Source organism: Pieris rapae, chromosome 7, assembly GCF_905147795.1.
Source record: "Pieris rapae chromosome 7, ilPieRapa1.1, whole genome shotgun sequence".
Taxonomy (NCBI): Eukaryota; Metazoa; Arthropoda; class Insecta; order Lepidoptera; family Pieridae; genus Pieris; species Pieris rapae.
In genome coordinates, this window is record NC_059515.1 from 3,615,009 (window position 1) to 3,641,956 (window position 26,948).

General features: G+C 33.1%; 2 protein-coding genes across 2 annotated transcripts; both read right to left on the reverse strand.

The window, feature by feature from the left end:
* Positions 1-8,322: 8,322 nt before the first annotated feature.
* On the reverse strand, positions 8,323-15,451 carry LOC110992721 (kynurenine/alpha-aminoadipate aminotransferase, mitochondrial). The gene is made up of 7 exons (XM_022258649.2): positions 15,135-15,451; positions 12,457-12,625; positions 11,399-11,585; positions 10,892-11,152; positions 10,057-10,236; positions 8,957-9,154; positions 8,323-8,804 (listed from the first exon to the last, which is right to left on the reverse strand). Exons 1-7 carry the CDS (start codon positions 15,367-15,369, stop codon positions 8,589-8,591), a joined length of 1,446 nt encoding a protein of 481 aa, XP_022114341.2. The 5' UTR covers positions 15,370-15,451; the 3' UTR covers positions 8,323-8,588.
* An 899-nt stretch (positions 15,452-16,350) lies between these two features.
* LOC110992736 lies at positions 16,351-25,725 on the reverse strand. Its single transcript, XM_045629030.1, has 17 exons — positions 25,642-25,725; positions 25,088-25,207; positions 24,804-24,934; positions 23,681-23,868; positions 23,459-23,581; positions 22,682-22,753; positions 22,363-22,476; positions 21,782-21,934; positions 21,418-21,603; positions 20,983-21,177; positions 20,478-20,595; positions 19,764-19,899; positions 19,314-19,465; positions 18,872-18,997; positions 18,272-18,369; positions 16,972-17,081; positions 16,351-16,889 (listed from the first exon to the last, which is right to left on the reverse strand). The coding sequence occupies exons 2-17, from the start codon at positions 25,171-25,173 to the stop codon at positions 16,793-16,795; spliced, it is 2,085 nt and encodes a 694-aa protein (XP_045484986.1). The 5' UTR covers positions 25,174-25,207; positions 25,642-25,725; the 3' UTR covers positions 16,351-16,792.
* Positions 25,726-26,948: the final 1,223 nt, after the last annotated feature.

A 26,948-nucleotide genomic window follows, 5' to 3' on the forward strand; every position in this document is an offset into this window, starting at 1 on the left:
GGTTTAATATCTACTGTCTTTTCTCTTTGTCCTAGGCGCGAAAACCAATTTCTTCAGTTTCTGATATCCGTGTCTGTAACTCCAAGGAACTGGTTGCTCCGTGAAGCCAGTGTAGTGCTCGAATAACTTTTTAGCTTAATTAGCCAGGACTTTACGGAGAACGGGCCTACTGTGCGTATAAATACAGAAATTTATACGCACTTTAGGCCCGTTAAATAAAGGAAGTCTTTTCACTGACCATGTCTTAGAAATTAAAAAAAATCGTTTAAATATGGTAATTTGTGAAATAATAAATTATGAAACATCCTATATCAATAAATTCGTCACATATTCTTTGCACGTATCAAACCGTGAAATGCCTTTAAGTACTTCATTCAAAAACATTAAACGTATTGATCAAATTATAACATCAGAGTATGGCTCTAATGTCCTAGAAATAAAAGCTACTTTTGCGTAAACAATTTGGTTGCTCCATATGAAATAACGTTATTGAAATTGCGAAGTAGAAAAATATAGGGATGTCGTCTTTATTCTATGTGTCATAAAGATGGTAATTGAGTGAAGTATTTAAGTATGGAGTGTTATGGTTATTAGGGATCATTAGTGCAGTAATCCTACATTGAGTATAATAGAACAGTATGCGGTCGTTTTGAGGTTTAGGCAATTATATATGCACTTACGATGTTAATAATAATTTGAAACTTAAAATTGCTATTGCTAAATAAATATATAAAAGCCATACAGAAATCTAAGGCTCATACCAAATACGTTGTAGCGACAGTGGCTTTAGCCGTAAAAATTTAATAATTTCGTTCTAGATCAACATATGGAGCCCTAAAAGATGTTACTTACTTTTTAATTAAACTGCTTAAATTTCATCAAGACAATCTAACTTTAAGACAGAATGCAAAACATCCGTTCAATATTGACGTCTGGCGTTCCACTACAGCGCATCATGCCGCGCACAACCATTCCAGGTATTTCCAAATTTCAAGAGGAGAGCGTACCATTACAAAAGCCGGCAACGCACTTGCAAACATCCATCTGTTGCAGGTGACCATGGGCGGCGGTAAACACTTAACTTATAGTTCGATTGTTTGCCTTCTGTCCCTTAGAAAAGACTACTGATTACTGAACTATGATAGTTTTTAGCATAGTCTCAGTATTTTTAACACAAAACTACACGAATTTCAAACCAAAATAGAAAATCTGACGGAAATTAAATACAAAGAAATAGTGCAGTCAGTGTGAACGGTAATAAGCAGATGAGGTGCAGCGGGAAGTTGTGAAGAAAATGCATGCCTCTGAATTGTTTTCTAAACCCAAGTTATGTTCACTTAGCGATTAAAGAAATATCTATAATACAATCTATACAAATAGGTTTCTCGTCAACAGCCTTAATAATAGGTATACTATCATGTAGTTGTAGACGTTGCCCGACTTGGTCGAGATTCAGCACGTACTGCCCAGCGCTGGGCTTATTCTGAGGAATAAATTGGGTTTTTTTATGTTACGGGCAGGAGGCTCACCTGATGCTAAATGACACCGCCGCCCATGGACACTCGGACTGCCAGAATGCTTGCAAGCGCGCTGTCGACCGTTTAGGAATTGGTACGTTCTTTTCTTGAGTACCCTAAGTCGAATTTGTTCGGAAATCATAGTTCCACATAGTGGTGGTGCGCGGCAGAAATTGGTTGAGTGAAACTCTAAAACTGAGATCGAAAAAGATCGAAACTTTAGATATGTTATTTTAATTTAAAATTTATTCTTAGAAAAACTTTTATATAAGCATTATATTATTCTGTAAATAACATCTAAAATTTATAAATACCTTAATCTAAATATATGTTTCGTTTATAGCTTAAACCACGTTCGGGTACAATGAGTTGAGTCGTTAATAACATTAAGTTTTCCATTTCCGCCACCACGGCAGGTGGCGCTGCTCTCTATATTTCATTTTATTCATTACGTCGTTCCGGGCCCACTACATAAATGCATTTATAATAAGGCAAGTAATATTTTCGACTAATTTCCACCGAGGCTTAGAGGTAAATGTACATACATGCTGTATCCAAGGATTCGTTTATGGCGATCCAATAATTGTTTCGTGTTTAAAGAAAAGCTTTTTGTTAGTTGCATGTACATAAGTAGAATGAATTACGTTTATATAACTATTCATAACAATTATGTACCTACAAAAATGTAGGCCTACCATTGATTGTGCTAAAACTCATATTGCTAAATATATATGGATACAAGCTGCCCCGGCGAACTTTGTTCCGCCTTAATGGCAATAAATAAGCAGTTTGTTTTTTTTATTGGAAAAAATACATAAAAATTAAATACCTACATTAATCATTCATTATTATTTCTGTATTTTAGTACATAGGTTGTTCTTCACTTAAGTACCTTGTGATACACGACATTTTTTGTTTTATTATCAGGCGCAATAACAAACAACGCTGATGGTCTTCCGACCCGTGAACATGCCACGTATAATTGACCATGGGAAAAACATGAATGTTCTAGATTTAAACCACAAACTTTTAAGGATTGGCCTTGTGATTTGTTGATGGTCATGGCAAATGCAAGACGTATCGGAAATTGAAGTCTTTTAAATTCAAACGGCATATCGGTTGGGATCATCGGGATCCTCGGAATAAGAACTTCCTCACCTTTGAGATTTCCTATCATTATCGTAGCGTAAATTACATTGTTCTTCAATTTTCTAACCACCAAACGCATACCGTTGCAAAACTGTGCAACGGTTGGTTTATGTTTCGAAGCATGATTACTACGGAGCCAACCTTTAGGCGTAAATTGTGCGGTGGTAAGCCAGGCACGTCCAAAGAGTTTAAAAATTCAATGGGATAGTTGGTGGCTTCATCTTCATTTGTGACGCAGTCAATAGATTTGAATGAAGCATTGTTCCAATGATCTTATTTTGAATTATGTAGTTCAGGTCATCTACATCTTTATTCTTAGCCGCTAAAATTGCTCGCTCACTCAACCATTCATTATTTTTGTAGTTAGAAATAATGTTTGGAAACACATTGTTAATAAGTTCGTCTTTTGATTCCATTCATCGACAGGTACTTGACCATTACCGATAGTCAGCAATTGCTCCGAGAAATCTTCAGCAGATGTATCATTAAGCAATGTAACTCTCATGTTTGTTGTCAGCTGCAGTTTCTTCACATAGCGCCATAGGTTTGACGATTTGAGGCAAGTGTTTATTTCGTCGACAGCCGTAGATCTTGGAATTACTGGCAGTATTTGGCGGAAATCGCCAGACAGTAAAATCATTGCTCCTCCAAAACATCTTGAGTCATTGCGTAAATCTTTTAATGTTCGGTTAAGTGCTTCTAATGCACGTTTATGCGCCATTGTGCATTCGTCCCAGATGATGATTTTCGATGCCGCTAAAACTTTTGCCATTGCTGAGTGTTTTGCAATATTACACGTTGGTTCTTCAATAGTTTGAAGATTTAACGGTAATTTTAATTCTGAATGAGCCGTACGGCATCCTTCTAACAATGTGACTGCTATGTTGGATCTCGCCCGAACAGTTGCTAAAACTAATGACATGAGGAATGTCTTGCCATTTTCATCATCGTTTGCCTTCATTAAAGTATCATAAACTTGCTGGTAATTCAACAGGGTTACATTCGTTTGAACTACTAAGTCTAATTCCTGGTGATCATATTCACGTTCCCGCTCCAATACTCGATTAAATGCGTCTTTCGACAACAACAACAAATAGAAACATTAATCATTCTTTGGATGAACTGAATACATACGACCATGTCGAGTTTTATAGTTCTCTTCACTGTTTATACGAATGGGCAATGGCACTATCATTACATTTAATTATTTATTTAATAGAAATATTTTGAATATTGATTTCTTACAAATATCAAATTATCATATATACGTCATTACATAGCTGTCATTATACGTCAATTACATAGCTATCATTTGCGTTTTATTATTCTTTTTTGTTATACCACGTTTTATAGTGACTGACGTTTCATGTCAAGTCCCACGGGAACGCTGCCGAACGGGATAAAAAGTATCCTATGTCCGTCTCCTGGCTCTAAGCTACCTCCATTCCAATTTTCACCCAAATCTGTTCTTCCGTTCTTGAGTTATAAGTGGTGTAACTAACACGACTTTCTTTTATATATATAGATAATAGAGACATTGATAATACTATCTCCAATATTGTATGTAGTAAGTGCGCGTAAGATGTAATATGATGACAAGATGGCGTCTACCTTGTATAAATTCCATTATTAATTGTGAAATTAAATATTCTACTATCTATTGACACAGGAGCTGTTTCCAGACAAGTACACTTTTGCATTACTCATATCCTAACTGCTTCATTAAATATTATGTCTATCAAATATTCTTCTGTGTAAGTCTGCACACATTGAAATTTAAGTATCAATATACATTAAAAATATTCAATTGTTTCACATCGCCATTTTACTCAACTCCAGATTATTTTAAACAATTGAAACGCCATCTGTAGGATTCTATAAGGACTATTCTGTTCTTAAGATTAACTAATATTACAAAACATTGCCGCCTCACTAACTCACAGCATTTTAATCATACGCCTTTGTATAAAGGTGTTATGGCTCACACAAAAACGATTTTTTTAGAGTATTTGCGCAAATCACTATTGTGGTATGGATTAGTTTGTTTGGAAACATGCGTCGGGGGCTTAGAACTTATCTTTACATTTGTCATTCAACAAGATTCGAGGGTTTTAATCTTGAATTATCAAAAAACGTCGTTTGAAAGCTGCAGACTGATATGAGGGCCTCGTGTTCTAAGAAATGTCAAGAAAGAACTTAAGTTATAAAGACTTAAAAGTCATTACTTATACAATATGTATTTTATTTACAAATATTTAGTTCATTAACTACACATATTTAATTCATTCCGACACCTTATAAGAAGTACTACTAATTTTAACCTTGAAATATTAACGAATTTATAAAAATTATACCCATAGAGAGGTTAAATTTTTTTTAAACATTAATCTACAAAATAAATGTTTGATAACTTTATATGGTCCTTTGATTAAAAGAAATAATAAACACTTGAACTACGAAGAGAGCAATCGGCAATCAACTTTGTAATAAATATTTTGAAGGGTATTACAAGTTGGTTCCAGCATTACTCTGTATGTATGTATGTGTGTACTGTATGTGCCTGAAAAGTATTTCAGATCGCGGAGCCACAGAACTGGATATACGAGTACCCTTTAAAGGTCTGGAAGACTAAGAGACGAATTTAAGTCGTTTCTATATTATAGATAATAATTCTTTGTCATCTATGCTCTAAATAAACAAATAAAATTACTGTCAAGGTAAGTAGATAATTCAGTATTTTTTCGAAATTAATTAAAAAGGAAGACGAAAGACAGTACTATATATACCTACAATAATATTATACATAGTCCACATTTTATAAGGCTATGAAGTTTAGAATACTCATTTACGCCAGTGTCTGTTTATGAAGGTTTTAATTAACGAATTAACAAAATCGTAACAAATTGTAAAGGGTGAATCGTTCAGAATCTAACGAATAATCGTTGGCCAATTAAATCGCTTATTTCCTTTATCTCAACGAATACTTAAAAGTGTATTTTGAGCGAAAGTGTACCTTAGGTGTCAAGCTTAAGATTTAAATTTCTTCAGCAATTGTAAGGTGAAGTATGCTGATTTAGAGGCGGCGTCCTATTAAATGATTTGATACCGTAATTGAAGGCTTTAGAGACCATTTTGCGATGATAAATGTTTATGAGTGGAGGTAAATGGGAAATTGTGAGCTAACTGAGCGACGATGGAATAAAACAACTCTTTGCGCTAATAATGAGAAAGTATGCCCAGAACATACAGTCACAGAGATTTTGTAAAAAAATAATAAATTAATTAAATCCGCATATAATTCATAAACTTTTTAGTGTAATTATTTTAGGGGAAATGCTGCCAGCGTTAAAGGTACACTGCCACAGTGTCAATTTTTTTAAATTTGTTCTGATTTTGATTTTAATTATTTTGATTCATTTCTATTATTACTTTGTAGGTTAAGAAAATTGTAAATACGATAATATTAAATTATATTTATTTTAAAACTAACTTTAAATATTTCCACAGTCTTTGAGCTTTCGTACCTCATATAGCCCTGCATTGCTGATGATCGACAAAAGCGATAGGGATATATAAAAGGAAATACCTAACTACAAATGCCAAGAGTAGTAAGTAATATAGTAGGTACTTTGTTATTGTTGTATGCAACTACAGCGTATAGGCTATTCTGTACTTCTAAAGAAAACAATTTTTACCGGATTGAATCAATGTATTATTATAAACTTATAATTATTTAACACAATTTTAAATCTTCCAACGTTTCGCGTGTTTTACAGCGTGCGTGGTAACGGTGACCAAATTATGTTGAATGTTTTGAATGTTTGGATTGGAATTAATTTGGATATTATTAAAATCTCAAAAAACAATCCGCGAAAATGGAGGACACCGTGGGCAATTTCTGCAAAAACACTTCATCTTCGAGTCGATATCAACTCAACTTTTTAACATAATTTTAAGTTTATAATAAGCTTCAATCCGGTAAAAAGGGATTTTAGTTAAATGTGTAGAAGCTATTTATAAAAGATATTAGATACTATATTCTGTCTTTATTTGAGGTCTGTTTACACATTGCTCTGTGTCTGGTAAGTAACGGATTGGAGGCAGGCGCTAACTAGGCGCTTATTGAGGATGTACAGACTGACGACAGACAGGTTTGTTTATCTCTTATTCTAACTCATTATAGAATCTACTTTCCAAAAACCGTAACTGAAAAGCAATACACACAGTATTTGTTTACCATCACATTGTAAACATAATTTGACAGAAAGAAACGAAGGAGTACTGTAGTTAGAAGATTGCAATTGGACTGATTAATTTTTCAACAATAAGACGAAAGGGGTACATCTATATATTTTACTTTCGTTTAGAGGTGTGTACATAAAAAATTACTAGAATACTTTTGTCTAATTACAGGTTTTTCCTATTTCTGTTCTGGTCTTTGAGGCTGTCCTGTCGCCAATTTTGAGTTAAAACTCCGTTGAAAATAGAGAATATTCGTTCTGATTTTTTTGTGTAAACTCTGTGTAAACTGTCATATGTAACGTTTGAATTAACAGTGAGCTTAAAATATGGTCATATACAATCTCGAGGGCGTATTACTTAAGACAGTAAATTTGATTTAAAATAAGCTAAGCAAGGACTGATTTAGAAAGCAATCAGCAAGTGAAATAATCTTATCTGTGATGTAAACTTAATACTAGATGGTTTAAGAGCAGCATTGGCCTAGTGGCTTTAGCGTGCGACTCGCATACCTGAGGACGTAGGTTCGATCCCCGGCTGTTCACAAATGGGGTTTCCGCATTTAAAATTTGCTCGAACGGTGAAGGAAATCATTGTGAGGAAACCGACATGTCTTAGACCAAAATAGTCGACGGCGTGTGTCAGGCACTGGAGGCTGATCACCTACTCGCCTATTATAGATTTAAAAATGATCATAAAACAGATTCAGAAATTTTGGCCTCAGATTTCTGAGTAGGGCCACTGATTTGTATATTTTTTTTTATTGGCCTAGTAATGTCATATCTATGGTTTGAAATCCCCATAAAATTTCTATTGGCGCTATTAACGGTCCTACGGCGACGATTTACATTGTTAGGATAAAAGGATGTCTCACAAGTCGAAAATTTAAGTGTAACAAGCAAAGGCACCTTGCGTCTAAAGTCTTGTAGAACCATAGGATTTTGTTTTTGTAAGCCTTACCCGTCAATGGACTAAGACAATTTTAATTGGTTGGAATTTATAACACCATCGGATACATTGTTTTCCGTTTGTCTTTTAAGTGCTTCAACCAATTAAGTTCAACTCAATCGTGACTTTAAGAAAGGAATAAAAATACTTATAAAATTGTATGTTGAAAAATTGGGTTATCCTCAAAAAGACGAAGGGTAAGTGTATTGTTTGTTTGTTTACCGTATGCTTCTAAATTAAAGGTTCTAATACTTCCAGTTTTATATTGACAATTAAGTTTTGTTTGAAAAATATTGCAATCTTCAGCCTACTTTAATTATATAATAGAATAGATAGAATTTCATGTCTAAATGTGTCTGTCCAATATGCAATAATTAAAGATATTCGGTTAAAAAACATACGACTTTTATTTAATGGTATTTATTTAAATATAAATTATAATTATAAAAATTAAAATTAAAATAGGCGTGTAATTATTAATTACATTTCTAGCGTCAACTAATTATTAAAACTAACTTATTACTAAAATAGTAGTTTCTGTAGTTACGTCATCTATCAACAGATAGCAGAGATAATGAAAACATTGTTAAGATTGTTCAATAAAATATTGTAAATACCCGATAGTAAAAAAAATATAAATACTAGTTAAAAGATTTAAGTACCGTACTATAACTAATATAGTACTCTTTATAATCGAAGAATAAAGTTTGTATAAACTACTGTGATAAGCGCCACCTATCGTTCAGTAGCCCATCTTTGTGGAAGTCTTTCTAGTTCCAATTTCTGTTCGATGTCAATAACATCCGCTAAGCGGCGCACGGCGGTATTAATGTCTTCGAGTTTAATTCTTGTAAAAGTAAGCCTCAAATGTTGTGAGGGAGCGCTGTGGTCATATTGAAAAGCCTGTCCCGGACACAGCATCAGACCATGTTCAATGGCAGTGCGGAATGTCTGAAAATATGAAAATAATATTATTATTTAATATAAGAATACAAGTTCAATTATACAAGATTAACCAATTCTCGTGAATAACTCATGTAAATAAATAAAAAATAAAAAAAAATAAGTTTGGTATTTTTCAAATTAACGATTTACAATCTCACCATGTTATACACATCGCTGATGCCTTGAAGCCTTAACCAATAGAAGAGTCCAGCTTTTGGTTGTGACCATTGTGCAAGGTGGGATAGGCCTCGTAATGCGTCACCTAATGCTCCACAACGCTGTTCATAGAAGGATTTTGCTGAATGAATGTGGGCAGCCAAGTCACTTCGCTCGGATAACAGCCGTTGTATTATTACCTGTATCGTAAAAATATAAGGTAAGGCATTAAATCAAATCAAAATATCTTTATTTACATAGGTAAACATGTACACTTATGAACGTCAAGAAAAACAAATTAAATTAATTGCTAATTTACATTTACAACCAATTAAGGTAAGTAGGACTTCTACCAACCCCATAATTATTTAGAGAGGAAATTATACTGTTTTTCAGCTGACAATAACACAAGGAGTGAGTCTCTCTGAAAGAACCGATTTCTACAATTAAGTATTACGACAAAACAAAATTACAGTGGAGGTATACTAATATCACAAGCTTGGAATAACTTTGTATAAAAATGCAATTTGGCATAACCAAATAATTTAACGTATTAGTTAATTCCATTAACTAGGAAGAATTAAACAAATATTACGCCTTCGACAGAAAACAATTACAACCAGGAAAAACTGAAAATGAAAATCTACATTTCACTCAGCGTTGATCAATAATTACTAAACTGATCAATAGACGCTGTTTCTAGATAAGTTCTGTTTTGAAAAATAATAACTCTATTAAACAATTAATACGTATCTCTTGTTATTTCCCGCGAAATCTTTGATTACTAGTAACTATTGCTCCTCGATACAAGGTCAATTAAGATTATAGCGATCGCCTGTATGCGTTGTATGTCTGCGGAATTAAGCTCAGTTCTGAATAAGCATTTTATTCGATACCAGACCAAAATTAACTAAAATGAAAATTACTACACATAGCCGCAACAAGACAATATAGAAATAAAATTTTTTAGATAAAAAAAATATCCTGTTACATCATTAAAACGTCGACACAATCACAATATAGTTTTGTATTCTATTTGATCTTTTAACTTTATTTGTAAATATTGAATGAATCTACTATCTATGGCAGATATATTTATCACCTGTGATAGTGTACATGGATGCAGTAGCTCGGCCTGCGAGTGTCTCTCTGCTCTTTCAATAAACGGAGCGGGTGCAGTCATCCACGCACCGCGGAGTCCCGCACAAACCACTTTCGATACAGAGTCCAGGCGAATAACACGCCCGCACTGGTCCATTGATAAAAATGATGGAGGTTTCACCTGTAATGTAATTAACATTAATATACATACATAAGTAGAAGATTTACGACTAAAAAACAATATTTATGAGCGATAATCCTCTCCAATAGGTCAAACCTTTTAAGTTCTTTTACTTTGTAATTGATATTGCATTAAGTTAAATCCAGCATAAGTATGATAATTTTTATCAAAATTCATAAGTAATTCATCATAAGCGGTCAGGCCACTCAAAGTTCATACACCCATTAAAGTTTATCGTTATCACAATTAAAACATTTGAAATTTTCGTTTTATACAAACTCAGAGCGTCAATGGATGATATAATTCGATAACACAATAATTTGTCGTAAAACCAGAACAATAATACAAATCATCAACTGTTTTAGGTAGATTTATCTCAATTTGACATTTGGTATGTAATTTATCGAAATCATTGTTGTGCTTGTTTTTCTCATAAATGATATTGTGTTGTTATTCATATTGCTATTATTTTCTTTAATCTATTCAAAACAATTTATTACAGATTATAAATGTCTTTGACATTTCACTTCATTAAATGTCATGTTCCATCAGGTAAGGCAGATGTGCTGCCGTACTATGCGCAACCTTATGAAAGGACATCTAATCGTAGCTTCTTAAGCTTGGTCTAACTCTTCCAGGCTACAAGGATACTTACATTAGAGTAATTCAAAAATGCATAAGGATCGTCCTCTATAATAAGAAAGTCATATCGGCAGGCCAGCTCATATATCTTCCGTCTTCTAGCAGCGGAGATTATGGTCCCAGTAGGATTATTTCCTGTTGGAATCAGATACAAAACACGGGGCATTTTTAATCCCCGGGAAAGCCTCTCCTCTAAAACTGATTCTAAAGTTTCGGGAATTAATCCGTCTTCATCTTCAGGGATCGCTAGGACTTCAGGATCGTAGGGACGAAGCTAGAACAGGTTAAATAATTATTACATAAGCATAATCGAAAGTTTAAAGTCTATGCTGTTGCTATGACGCCATTTGTCTATGTGCGTAATTAATTCCTGGTGACATGGCAAAATAAAACATGGTAGGAAAATCAGAATGTCTAATAACAAAAGACGACGACGTCAATGAAGGTGATTTGTTGGTTTCAATTACAAACTGTTTTGTGACCTACACCGCTGTTTTGCAAGAAGCAAATTGATACTTACTGCACTATTGTATCCGGTAAAAGTGTATTCCGTTGTGATGACGGGATCTCCAGGGTCTACTAACATGTCTATGCACTGGTAGATGCCATGCTGGGCTCCATTAGTGATTAAAACGTCACGGTCTAGTGATGGAGGTCGGTGAAGATCTTCTTGAAACTCGCGTAGAAGTTTGAGAAGGCTAGGAAGACTGTAAATAAATATTTTGTTATTAAAGTGATCGTATGTGGCAAGCTAAGCTATATTATTTTTATATCATTCCTTCGCCTACCGATATGCAATGAAATCCTATATTAATAGGATTTCATTGCCTTTATTTGCCTTATATAATTAAAAACAAAGAGATGATACACTATTTATGATTTTGTCTGTACATTTACAGTTTATACTCTTTACATAAGTTATTTAAATATTTGAGAATTTATGTGCTTTGGAAATGGAAGAACTTTTGTATGGCTAAAATTAAATAGTCTTAAAATTAATCGTTATTGACGTGAAACTTAAGCTAATAAAATATAAACATATAAAACGCTAATAAAATATATCTGTTTATGTTTTCATTATCAATATATGTAATAACAATTATGAAAAATATAGAGTCAAATCATAATATTTATATATATGTAGATAGAAATAATAGGTATAACATAAATAATAAAGAGGAAACGAACGGTGGCATAGTTTATAAGCGGTCTCTTCTAGCTAACCTATAGTAGTAAAGAATAAGATAAATAAATACAAAGGGTTAACTGCAATAAGTGGATAACTAAATTAACAAAAAATAAAATTACTATATTATACCTACTATTACAAAACGAATATCTTAAATAATATAAGAGCTGTTCATAGGATTCTTGAATGACATCTAATGATAGGTTCCAAAAACCAATAATAATAATATATTTACAATTATAAAAAAATATATAAGACACTATTAAACACATTGAAACTTTTAGATGAAATTCTTAGATTCTCATGTTACACGTTATCTGTGTTATTTATTAAGGAGTGCATGTAAAAGATAGAAATGTGGAGTAGTGTGAAAAATATATAGTAATTACCCCTGCGAAGGCAAGTACTGCAACGCCATTGCCAGCTCATTTCCATCAAGCACCATCGTGTTACCGTTCTTCATGGTCATTTGGAGTCGGTCAAAAGGAAAGATGCCTTCGTTTGGCATTCCTTCAGCTAAAGATATCATCTGTTTGCCAATTTTGTACACCATCGATGCTGAAAATTGATATTGTACAGGTCTTCACTTGTTTTTTTTTCTACCGTAAAAATGTAATGAGATCCATGTAATATGTACATGTAATACATGGATCTCATACCTTTGAATAATAGTACAGACGTGCCCCTAGATTCCAGATACTGACAAGAAAGACTAGAAAGCATTCTAATTTCGAATTTCATTGTTTTACCGACAAAAATATGCAAAACAAACAGATTAAAAATTCGTCAAATCTATGATACCTATACTACTATGCATAGTTTGATAGGGCAGCGGGTGATGTATCATAATCTTGTTTACTAACCCAACCTTGAACTCCATAGTATGGAATGTGTCATTAATGGCAGAAATATAGATTATCTTCATAGGCCAAAGAATAGATTATACCATTATGTTTTGTGAATTTATAACTAGGCTTAGTGGTAAAGCATGCATCTTCTCAATCCTGAATTCATGCGCTCAAATCCAGGTTGTGCACAAATATTTTTTTTGTTTTGTTTTGCACAATTATGCGATTATATACATAAGGAAATAGGAAATATTACGTTCAGTCAATATCTTGTCTAAGAATAAAGGATATCGCTATCTGTCATATAAATCGCCTGCTTATTTAAGATAAATAATTAAAAGAAAAGACGTTATTGGAATCGCATAACGGATTATAGCGCATATAATATAAACTAAGGAGTAGTTAATGAGATTGTCAGACAATATAAAATATAATCGATGCAAAAACACGTTAAATTGTACGTTAGGATCGATCTGTTTGATATTTTTCACTTAAAGCCAAAGCACTGGATCTTTGTTATTTGATATAAATAAATTTTGACGTTCTTGGTATTATACATATTTTTGTGAATGCTTCTGATAATAGTTGTTTGAGTTGGCCTGCCAATTATTATATTACTTAGCAAACAAAAGCTTAATTTGCCTATTTTCAAATTGAGTTTAAGCTTTTTGTGTGTAGCTTATTTAAAAAATAATTTTCTTTCAAAACCTACCACTATTATGATAAAAAATCTTATGGAAGTCGAATTATAACTAAATCCACATTATAAAGTATTACTTATAAGATATCGTAGGACTCTCCAATTTATATATTCAAAAATTTTAATCCATAAAATTCATATACAAAATGGGCGCTTATAAGAATACAACTTCACCATGTTACATCATATAGCGTACCTCTAAAAATTATCTTATTGGCAAGGTCACACACATTAGGTCACTTGCGATAAGATTCCTGGCAAATCCGCAATGATAATATGACAGTTCATTGTCATAAAACAGTAATTTTAAGCTTGTCGGGAAACGAATGAAATGGCACGTATATAACCGCACTTCCAAATTCAGGAAATGTATTCAATTAGCATACATTAATACCTTTAAACTATATAATGATTTCTAAATTAAATTTCAAAATAATTTCCTTAAAGCCATTCAAATGATTTTTTTCTGTACATCTGATTGTACCTTATCGGTTTAACATTATCGAATAATCTTAATTTAAAAAACAAAAAGAGTTCAGTTTTCTAAAGTAACTTTTCTGTCTTACAAAAAGTTTTTAAATTAATTAATTCATAAACGAAATATTTGTTTTATTAAAACGTGTGTGTTTAAGTGAATTCATAATTAGCAATTATTCATGTTTTTGTATTAACGCGTTAAAAAAAATGATGGATGACGTAAATCAATTATTGGTAATAGTTTAATTCCCGATAAGAGTATAAAGAATGCATGACGTTAGTCGAAAGGGATGGAGGTGATTGTAATTATCAAAGGCGTAATTAAAGTTGTATTTGAAAATTTCAAGAGATATGAGGCACGGAGCAATATCTGTCCAATTTAAAACGAACGATTTGGCTCATCATGGAAATGTTAAAACGAACTAAGTTTATAATCGAGTATCAATGTTTTGGCCTGTGGCGAAAGATTGCGACGAAATTCATATCCAATTTATCGATAGAACCTATAAAGATGTTTGTCGGCGATAGCACGTTATTTTTTTACAATTTTATGGCTGATGTATAAAAATTGCCAACTGTAATAAACATTTCTATAATAAAAGGTGATTCAACAAAGTCATAAAACTTAATGGAAATATGGAGTCCTTATAATAAACTTCGGTAAGGCATACCAAAACCTAAGCATGTTATGTTAAATCTTCCAGAGGTCGTATAATATGTTTTATATATATTACGTAATAGCTGACTTATGAATAGGCGTAATATTGAGAGTTGAACTGAGAGATTAAAGATGGTAGTTGGTGGTAAAAGTATGTAAATGCTAATAAATATAGTAATGCTAATGCTGATTTAGGTTTTGTTATAGCTTATCAAAAATGCAGTATACAACTAATTGCCGTACCTACCGAATATACTGTATCTGTTGTATAAATTTAAAATTAGAATCGGTGAAGCCGTTTCTGAATGTTTTATATAATTTATTAACTAAATATATATACCTATATATAATTAAAATGAACTGACTGTGTTGATTTGTACTTACTCAATGATCTGGTCAATGCTGGTTCCCGTTTCAAAGACCTCTTACTGAAGAATCTGGCATAATCCTTCTCGTCCAGAACTCTGTACTTCTCCTTGAAGTTGTACTTCTCCCCATTCCCATCCAGGCGCAAAATATCCTCCACATTTTGCGAATAGTTCCTTAACAAGGAATACATGGGCCGCGTATCTAATACTTTTTTTAATAACTCTCCATTTATTTTCATACTTGATAACATTTTTTTAAATAAAACTATATTTTTATTTACAACACAAGTGTACTCTGTTATTGTTGTTTGAATAATGTTTCTTGTCGGAACGTCGCTGATAATGATTAATTAATTAAAACACCAAAAAAAAAATTGCAAATTTACAATACACTCCCCTGCCTGAAAAGTAGAACGGGAGAAAACTTGAACCGACTTCGATGCTACGATTATGTATTGAGAGATGTTTGTTTACGATTGAATAGGAACAGTTTTTATATTCAACTCTTGTAGGTACTATCGACACTACTTCACAGGTATTTAAGATGAGTTTAGAATCATGATTAATAACGTACTTACAATTGATGATTTTTTTCGATAACTATATAGTAGTATTGAAAATAGATTTTGCAAGAATAGCAAATATATATAATTTCTTATACGACAGATTTTTTTTAACAACTGTACTATATACTTTTATGAAAATACAAATTTAAAAAATAAGCAATTTTTACTTAAATATAATTTCAGCATTATTTAAATGTCTGTGAGTGTAGGTCACCATATTATGTGAACAAAATAAATGATAGCCAATAGATAACAAATTCATAACATAAAACAGCAGCCACAAATTATAAAGGAATTAAATATTGTAGCAGCTTATAGGCAACACACATTCGCAGCTTAAATATTAAAAACTTAAAATTATAATTGATGCTTGAATTATTTATTGGTGGATATTAAATTTATTTTAACTGGTCGATTTATAATCTATATTTTAGTTAATCTTTACAGTCAAATTTAAACTTCTTCCTGTTTTTATTTTTAACCGCAAATTGTTCGTTGTATTTGTATTTAAAACTTGTAGTTTATTTTTTTAGTTTGTTACTGTCATTGTAAATATGTAGGTAAAAAATAGTGGTGGGTAGGAAGCTAAAGACCTCAACTACAACACATTTCGTATAGACGAATATGGGAGTAATGTGAGTAATGTGCGAGCTGAAAAGACTAGAAAATCATCGTACAATACTTAATATAGATTGATTACACACTGCACTACAAATAACACTTTAGCTTAAATTATTTCATCTACTAGACCCAGCTCGGTCCAACGTCAATCACCACAGTGCTCCACTGAATACTCAATCAGAACTGTCCCTAGTCCCTATGTCCAAAAACAGGAAAGTGCCTCGACTCCACTCGAGAAATCTGTTCTGCTGAGATTAGTTGTAACAATATCGGTATTTTTATTAGTTAAGTAAGGATTCAAAGGTAGTCAGCTCATCATAACATTTCCTGATAATCATAACATTCACTGACAATTATAAAAATTGTACCACGAAAAGAATGTGACATGTATTGTAAGAAACGTAGTCTAGAAGAAAACGAATTTAAGGCTGAACACTCATATAATCTTTATTCCTTAAATCAATACTAATATATACGTATATCTCTATTATTTGAAGGTATTAAATAAATTAATAGTTTTATTCCGTGGTGTAGTCGATTGACTCGCCGAAGGAGTCACATTGACACTGGGACCCGGAAAGTATCTGAAAGAAGATAATAATGTTATAAAGAATACAATGTCTTACATATGTAGTATATGGATGAAAATATATTTATAATACTAACTGCTTAACGTGGTCATAACGCTTTGTCAGGTGAGTGAATGTTGGTAGCGGGTCCAGAGTGTACCTCGGGAGTGTCAAGTACGGCGCACAAACACTCACCGCTGACTTACGCTGAAATATTAATGTATATTATTTTTTGTATATCATATGAAAGCAAGGATTTTCATGTTTCGCATGCGAAGTCATATTATGAGTCGTAGAGACAACATGCTCACAGTGCAGTTGTATTGGTCTCGTCAGTTCTGGTTTAAGTTCACATGCCTGAGTTGTATATACATACTGTGCAAAAAAAATGCTATGATCATTTTTCAATATTATGTGAACTATGTAGCATCATGGAGAAACCGGAATGTAGACTCAAAATTCTGGCTAGCTGGTCATAAAAAAATATCTAATAACGAGTTATAACGTCACTGAATTATTTTCTTTACGTAAAAAAAATGTCCTATTACATATATCATAACAATTTTAATGAATTTTAATTGATTAATACAAGGTCATATTTAAATTAATAATGAACAATCGGCATAATAGCTTTAATTTATGCTGTCATATATATAGCGATAAACGATTGTATAATTTCCGTATTACAGAATTCTTTTCCTCCTATACCTACTACGTTGTATAAAACACATAGGTACTAGTCATGAACTTTGTACGAATTTATAATAATATAGTAGGCGAATTTATATTAATTGTAATATTTTAATATTAATTCCTTATATGTAAACCTGTATTTTAGAGGATTTCATTGTCAAAATAATAATATTTCATGGACAGTAAAATAATAATCGTGGTAGGTACATATATTTCGAAGTATAAGTTATATAAGTTTTAATACCAAAGCCTTAGTATCAGTTTTAACCGAATTCTGAGTTATATAACCTAACATTAGTTAAATTACATCTCTATATATGTATATAAAATTCTCGTGTCATTACCATTAGGTAGTTCCCATACTGCGAAACGGCTCGACCGATTCTTATGAAATTTATAATGCACATTCAGTAGGTCTGAGAATCGACTACTATTGTGACCAGATTTTTTGTTAGGTAAACTTACTTTAAAAAAATATTAAAGCCAGTTGAAACCTAACTTTACACAAAATGTTTCATTTATTTTAACATTCCTCGAACAACCGCCATCGAACTTAACTCCTGTATCAACTATTAATTAATCATACATGTGACGTATTAATTAAATCAAGCCAAGGAGATGGTTCGCTAATCACAAATGTTAAAAAAATCAAAGGAATGTTTTGTAAATTACATTGTGACCCATTTAAATTAAATATAACTTACTTTGCCAACTGTCGATTCCATCTCAAAGAGTTTCTTGTTGAGGTCATGTTTCAGTCCTCGCATTAGCACAAAATCCTTTTCCAAAATGTCTTCTAAGCCTAAAATATGTATATTATTTTGATTATTTGATATTAGTGTATGGTATTTTTAAGTCTAGCTGATCATGAACTCACACTGATGCCATGGCGACGTCGCTGACTACAGTTATCTCGCTAGGCGTTTGGCAACATATTAACTGTCAAACCCTTAAAAACCTTTCTGAAACTTTCAACTTCTTTTCTTTTTTTATCTTTCTGGAACCTTCACCAAGTAAATTAACTGTATGGAAGTTTTTAATTTCAATACAAATCGTTTTTATACGTACACAGCGACGTCGCCATGGCAACCCGGTGACTGGTGAGTTAGCGGCCCGATAACTATTGAAAACATTTTTTGTATCATAAATTAATAAGGATAATATAAGAATAGTACTGTAGAGCAGTTTTTAATAACAACACGATTTATCACTTTACCAATATGAACACAAAAGTTTTGTTTTGTATTTTTTTTTAATTTGTCGAGATATAGAAATTGCCCCACATAACCGAAACGTATTTTTACCTGCATTAGCGATGAGTTGGTCTAAATCATATGTTGTGTGTATGCGCGGCTGTAACAGATGTATGTCCGTTTCAGATGGGCTTTGTCTTGAACGTGGAGACAACGAGATTGACTGGGTTTTACTGCCTACAAAAATGATACATTTACAATATGTGTTTTGGGTAATTCTATTAAATTTCCCTCATATTTGTATATAAATATTGCAGTACTTCGACTTAAGTCCTTCAAGAAAAATGCGTACCAATTCTTGAAAGTCCGGCAACGCACTTGCGGGCCTTTCTGGCAATGTGAGTTTCCATGGGAGGTGGTATCACCAGGTGAGCTTTTTTGTAGGTAAACTTTTTTATATATTTATGTATTTTATTTACAAAACTATTTAATAAAATTGTAATTTCTTAAAAAATATCAATTGCAGCATATCTTGTTTAAGCATAATAAATACCAGTGCCCATGTCGACATCCCAGGCTGATGGTCGTCGCCCTTGGGCCATTCCGGCAGCTGGACGCAATGGTGATGCGTCGCTGTCACGCATTCGTAACGTATATACATAGTCGTTACACGTTATAAGGATCTCGCAACGTTCTGACTCGGCACTGAGAAGAAAATATTAAGTTTATTATGCATAAATCTAAAAAAAATACAAAAAGGAACAGAATGTTGCATTAGTAGGTATTGCCTTTACTAGGTCATAGCTAGTTCAGATATCATAAGTAGCATAAACATGAACTACTTGACTTGTTGTATCAGTCTAATTGAGGTCTTTGTGGGAGTAACATTTTCATGAAGATGATAAAGGTAATTCATTAATTAACAGGGCATACGTAAAAAGTCAAATCAATCAACAAGAAATAAAATAAGACAAGAGAGCATCTGTAATTGACACTATGATACCATTTATCGATTTCCACGTGGCTATCAGGTTCCAACAAGATGAGACCTCCAGTTGAACCTTCGTACACGCTGGAACCGCGCCGTGATCTGTCAATACCTTCTGGAATATCCTTCGAATGCTTTCTACGTGGAGGTCCTGAAATATTGTATTATTAAAAGTATTAGCCAACTATTATACTTGATTGTACTTCTGGCATATTTATCGGATTATTATTTGTCCTAGTAATAAACTGATTTTATGTATGCATAATGCAAACATTATAACATCCTAGACGATGCCAACATCGTCCAATTCATAAAGTGCAACAGGTTTAAGTGGCTGGGACATGTGCACCGAATGGGGAACGACAGAACCCCAAGGTCCTTACTAAACTCTCAACCCGGTAGCAAAAGAAAACCCGGCAGACCGAGGCTGCGTTGGTGGGATGGAGTTGTCAAGGACCTCGAAACAATAGAGGTTCGCGATTGGGCGCGGGAAGCACTAGATAGATAGCGATGGCGAAGTGTAATTGAGGAGGCTAAGGCCCACAAGGGGCTGTATAACCATTGATGATGATAATACAAACATAGTTGCGTGGTTGACGCCGGTACTATAGCCTATATCTTAGCAAATATATATATATACAACATATGCTAAGGTGTAGCATCCAGTTACTTTTCTTAATCACATTAAGAAACATACACAGAAACACCAAACTAATAATTTGACTTTACCTAAGTGAATGCAAGAAGTTCCAAAGTCCACCTTCTTTCCAAGTACTCCCAGAAATGGAAATTTTAGTTTAATCGACTGAAGTAAACACTCCTCGTACAAATCCCAGATGTGAACCATCTGAAATTGATTTATGATCAATTAATACATGTAATTTTATTAAACATAGTATATAGATTAGCTATCAAATATGATGTCTTCCAAATCAAAGTCGAAAGATCTTTATAACTCTACTTACTTACTTTATAACGTTAATTGTTACAAAATATCCGTCATTGAAAATATTGAAAATAACTTTGACTTGGTGATTAGAAAACTTTTATTTAATAATTTATTTTTGTTTAGAGCTAACTAAGCTACACTGCAAATCTGTTTTACAACATATAAACGTTTACTATAACTATTATGCAAATCAGTAGCAAGTTCAAGTTAGCAACGGAAGTGGATAAAGCACTGGATATCTTGCATGTGATTTTGTATAGTAATCGTAGGACACATATTACTTACACAGTTTTTATAATATGCAATGACGATCTTATCAAAATCAACAATCATAACATCCATAACGGGTACGGACGCTCCGCCGGGCGTCAGTTTTGCCAGTGGGACACGCTGTCCAAACGTCCAGAGACGGACTATGCCATCCTTACTGCCCGTCGCAAGTAGACGTAAGACTGATACGTTGTGGAAACATGAAACACCCTGTCAATATTTATTTAAAACAAAAAAAATTTTAGTAAGTGAAGCATTTGTCAATCCATACATTTCTTCTTGAGTAGTTTGTGTTCGCAATTTTATTTATTTAAGAAACGTTTCCTTTTAGCCTTCCTTAACTATAGTTTTTCAGGTAGAGATGAAGGAAATATGATCTAGTTAAAAACTCTTGTGAAATACACTTAAAGAAATCGTCTCTTATTAGTGTAAATTAACAATCTTACTTACCCTATGCACGCTAATTTCATAGTCGTCTAGTTTTCCATTAAGATGCGTCAGCCGTAACGCGATTTCATGGTGCGAACATGAAATTACGACGTCCGGCCGCGCGTAGGTCACTCCGCGAACTGAGCGGCCGTGCGCCCGAATCGTGCGGGTAGAACAATATGTGCTGTGTGGTGGGGAAGTCAGCTCCTAAACATATTAAAAGGTAAGTAAACTTGTATTTGATTTAGCTGCATCATATAACTTAATCTCCGTAGTACAGTTAATAAAATTTCAATTTTATTCTAGCTGACATAAGAATTTTCCTAATATCAGTAATGGCTTTCACGATACTAATTGACATCATTAGGATAGGTTTAATTAATACCATCCAGAAATAATAGTTGATCGTATCGGGATGTTTGATATGCAGCAGTGAGACCCGTGGCTGCAAAAATCTCAAGGTTGTCAGGTCTCCACGCTCCGTTCCCACTAAGAGCTCCGAATACTCAGCTTCGCCCATTGGGCTGTAGGCTAGACACTGAAAATTATTACATATATATTACTTAAATGTAGAGGTGTTGTAAGTTTTTATTAATATTATATTCCTAGATTTATTGTATATTTAAGAGTTTACAATTTCGTTTATATTTTTTGCACAAAATAAATGACTGAACACCCGCATAAATATATAAACTATAAAAACCAATATATGTATTTGTAAATCCTTTTGTTTTACTGACATTATTCTACATTTTTAAAATATGCCATTAAAAGAATATTGTGGATATCTTATGGATTTTAAAGTTTAACGAGTTTATCGTATCGACGAAATGAGCATTAAATTATAGATAGATATTTACGAAACCTAATATGGATAAAACATGAATGCGTCTAAAATATTTAATTTAAAATACCTAAGCATTGTAAATCTACATTTAGTACCCATAATAGTTTATCTATACTCACCGTTGGTATATTTGGCATTCCAGTGACGCAGTACAATGGAGCGTGAGCTGGACCTGACACGTCGTATACCGTTAAGCTACGATCTGACGCCGACACTGTCATACAGCATACATCCTGTATATTTAAAACTATCTATATTATATATATGAAAACAATTCTAATGGCATTTCGGATCGTGAATTCTCACACCAATTTCAAAAATAAAACCAAAAGCTCCAAAATATCCAACATTTGTGAAGAGTTTTTCATATGTAAATAGCTCTAAAAAAACACGTTTACTATATAATTGCCGTTATATATTAAATGACAAACAACTTACACTCATAAAGACAGCATCAGTGATCCAACAATTCTTCACGCGGCTTCGAACGCCCCTTCGGTGGTAGAAAACCTAAAGGAATAATAAAATATTCGGCCAATATGATGTTAAGTTTTTGTTTAAAAATGTTAAATATATATATAATCACAAGTGTGACAAAATATTTATTTATTTTTATAGAACAGGGGGTAAACGGGCAGGAGGCTCACCTGATGTTAAGTGATACCGCCGCCCATGGACACTCTCAATGCCAGAGGGCTCACGAGTGCGTTGCCGGTATTTTAAGAATTGGTACGCTGTTTTCTTGAAGGACCCTAAGTCGAATTGGTTCGGAAATACTTCAGTGGGCAGCTGATTCCACAAAGTGGTGGTGCGCGGCAAAAACTGCCTTGAAAAACGTTCAGTTGTGGAACGGCGGACGTCGAGGTGATACGGGTTTTCGTATTCTGCCCCGACGTCCGATGATAAAACTCAGATGCAGGTATTAATCCGAACAACTCCTCTGAACGCCATGATAAATGCAGTAGAAGATTAAGGATCTGTTTCAAAATGTATGGATAAAGTACCAAATAGCTATGCAACACATAAATTATTTGAAAGATAAAAGTTCCGAACAAGAAACTTCGCGTTTCATGACGAATAGCACTATCTGACAGTCGTGAAACGCAACAAACACTAGTTTATCCTACCTACTATCCTATAAGTAATAAATAGCTTATTTGTAACTTATCCGGACATTGTGAAACAGACCCTAAGTTAAGTTAATTTTAAATTAACCTCATATGACTTGAGTAACGTAAGATCCCCAGAATATATTCCCACTCGACCCCCTCGGGACACCACCACATAGGAAAATGACTCCTCTGTCTCCACACTCACCAGACGCACTATGGTTTCTCTCTGGAATTGTATAAAAACGTAATTGACTTTAACTCACACGAATTGTTTAATTTTTTAAATAATTGCTTCGTTGAGTAAGTGTAACATTGATTTGCACACCTTACAATGCTCCAATTTAAGCGCCCCTGCATCTTTGATAGGCTTCCAAGTGTCAAGTCTTGAGGCAGTGGCTCGGGCGCCGCTAGCCACCAACCGCGTGACCAACTGCGACCACGATACACGGCCTGTGTGAAAGCGGTCAATGGCGCGGTATAGACTCTCAGCATGAGGTCGGTACTTCGGCTTACCTGGAGGGATTTTTATGTAAAGTATAGTAGACTCAAAGGACTCATTATGTATTCTTAAACTACAATTACAAAAAAAAAATACATTTTAAAAGTTTGGTCGCTGTGAAAGGGTAACTTTTGATGATGGCTTTTCTCGTGGTATTGCGATACTTATTGACTATGTTGGCGCCTGTGCATTTAAACACCACGGCCCCAACGAAACAAAATCCAAGCATAGGAGGAAAGACATTTTTTGTAAATACTGTATTATTGTGTAACAAAGAAATTTATTTGTTTATATGTACGGCACACTAACTATACAGCTACAAAATATGATACTGATAAACACAGAATATGAATATACATCAATAACATGTATGCACGGAATATTAAAAATTTAAAATAAACACATAATAAATTACGGGGACATCGTTTTTTCGATTCGGATCCGCAATTTAAAGGAAATTTACTTCATACATACACAATTCAATAAAATCGGTTATAAATGAAAATTTTTGTTTAATGTAACGGCTCATCTGTTGTTTAGTGAACAACATAATCCGCCGCCGATGGAAACTCATTTTGCCAGAAGGCTCGCTAGTAGGTACGTTGCCTGACGTTTTAGAACTGCTGCTGCTGTTAAGAACGCTCTTTTCCTAAGGGACTGAGTCAAATTTGTTCGGAACATACACGGGAAAAACTGCCTTATTTGTATTCTTCCTTGACGTCCGATGATGAAACTCAACTACAGGTATAAATTCGAACATTTAGTAAGGGTAAGGAATCTAGTATTTTACAAACGGCTAGTTACAAGTAGCCTTAACTTAAAAAATAGAAAAATAAACTTTGACTGTGCAAATATTTATTGACTTACTATAAGTACTACTAGCCAAATCTAACTAAAACATAAACAAAACCAAATCCATATGTTTACACAAAAAAACAAAGTAAGTTACCCAATATATTATTAAGCGCAGAGACAAAACCAGTTTCATTCAAGTAAAGGTGTTCCGTATCAACGGGAACACTTTCAGCAAACTCAATTCCTTCCTCTGCAGCTGCTGCGCGCATCACATCTTCTACCTTTCTGAAATTGTTAAAAATATCCAATAATATTATATTTTAATCCATCTCCGGGAAGTCCAGTTGGAACTTTCAATTTTGTAGAAGCTTTATTTAGAGCCAAAATTTAACTAACTACAATTGATCAGAAATGTAAAGAATTTTATGAGAAAAGTACTTATCAAGATCCCTCGCTTTCTTCTCTCTCGCTCTCTTAAAGCATTTTCTAAGCTTGCCTAGAACAGCTGGAGTCAATTTTTTCATCAGCTCCGTTGACACGTACTCGTCATCATCATCACTGTGAAAAAACAAATCATGTAATTAAACACCAATCATGCCAAAACATTATCTCTAAAAGAATAAAAGACCTAATTTTAAAGAAAAAATAAATCGAATCATAATATGTATACATTAGTACTTGTTTCTATATCAAGGTCGGAAATCCGAAGAGAAGAACTGGCAACATCTATCCGCCAGTTATAAAAATTAAAACAAATACTTAAAAAAAGGACCTATTTGAAGGCGCCTCTCTTGCTAGGTATACCTGTCATAGGGCATACAATAATACCAACGCTTGGTTATCAAAGAAAGAATAGGATAATAATAATAATATATATAATTATAATTCCATAAGAGCAACGATTACGTTGTGGTCAATAAATCAAAGCAAGGAAAAAATATTGCATATCCGTTGTAGGTATAATGTTTTAATTTTTATAAATTCATTCTTACCTCGATAAACTTCCTTCTGACGCACTTTTAACAGAGTAGCTCCTTTCAAATATATCTGCACACTCTTCATTTAAGGATTTTTGCGATTTTATGGACATTTTAAATGAACTTACTCGATAATGTTTAAGAACATACCTTGTAGGTAAGTGCGTGTAGCTTTGTCAATAAATTTATGGGAGTAACATAGCAACGTCGTTATGAGCTTTCTGTCTTGGGCCTACCAAAATGCATTTCATTAACACTCTTGCTTTTTAGAATATAATTTTAACTTTATAAGAATCAAACTTTCCCTAAAATCTATAAAAAGTATAGAAACATTTATAAACAAGATAGTTTCGAACACTGCCATCTGTTGTCATTATGTAAAAGTGAGCAATGTCGAATTACATTATAGTTCTAAAAATCTATTATTTCACCTATAGAGGTCACAAAATTTCATTTTTTTATTGCTTTCTTAATATAGTTTTAATTTTAAAAAGGTGATAACGAAATCTCTAAATGATAGTGGTCAATGAACAAAATTTTCGAGATGGTTTGAATTAGTCGCATCTCTTTGAAATGGCTTTGCTAACAGCCAATAGATGTCGTTAGACATATACCTAAGTAGGTTAAGTTTGTACATTATACCATTTTCATATTTTAAGTATATGTAGTAGATATTATCTGAATAAATTTATTTTGTAATATTATTCAAATAAAAAAATATTAGAAAGCAAGCACATATGATCAAAAACTTATATATAAATTTTTTGAAGGTGAGGAATTTAAAATTTTTGAAGGTGAACAAAACTCAACAGATGGCGCCAAACGCCTCTGACGTCATAAATACATTAGGTAATGCATTCACTGTGTTCTATAATACATATATGTAAAAAACATCAAGGGATAAATAAAACACCAATAAACATTCACTATCGTACTATGTACTAATGTATGCTATTTATTTATACTTAACTAAATTTTACATTACGCACTTTCTTCCCAATATTTTTAACAACCATTCAGTCACTTTATACATAATATGTACTTATAAATAGATATTATCGTCTAAAATTCCAAATATTGTAATTAGGTGGACATGTATACAATATGCTACTGTCATGACATATAGGTACCATTTAATTGTATAATATTGGATAATATAGATAATATGTAATATACTATTAAATGTCGAGGATTTAAAAGACAATATTCAACACATGCTCAAGTCTCAGAAGCATACTCAGAGTCATTTATTGTTTTAGCAGTAATTAAACAATTTTTCATTGTGTAGGTATAGGCCAGTGTAATTAGTAGATACTGATCGG

Excerpts from the sequence above, each read along its gene's own strand:
- LOC110992721 (XM_022258649.2), bottom strand. The coding sequence starts at position 15,369 with ATGTTATCAAGTATGAAAATAAATGGAGAGTTATTAAAAAAAGTATTA. Across the intron at positions 12,626-15,134 it reads AGCATTGACCAGATCATTGA|CATCGATGGTGTACAAAATT; the intron begins GTAAGTACAAAT and ends ATCAATTTTCAG. Across the intron at positions 10,237-10,891 it reads CATTTTTGAATTACTCTAAT|GTGAAACCTCCATCATTTTT; the intron begins GTAAGTATCCTT and ends ATTACATTACAG.
- LOC110992736 (XM_045629030.1), bottom strand. The coding sequence starts at position 25,173 with ATGAAAAAATTGACTCCAGCTGTTCTAGGCAAGCTTAGAAAATGCTTT. Across the intron at positions 19,900-20,477 it reads AACTTCTTGCATTCACTTAG|GACCTCCACGTAGAAAGCAT; the intron begins GTAAAGTCAAAT and ends ACAATATTTCAG. Across the intron at positions 18,998-19,313 it reads GGATGTCGACATGGGCACTG|GCAGTAAAACCCAGTCAATC; the intron begins GTATTTATTATG and ends TCATTTTTGTAG.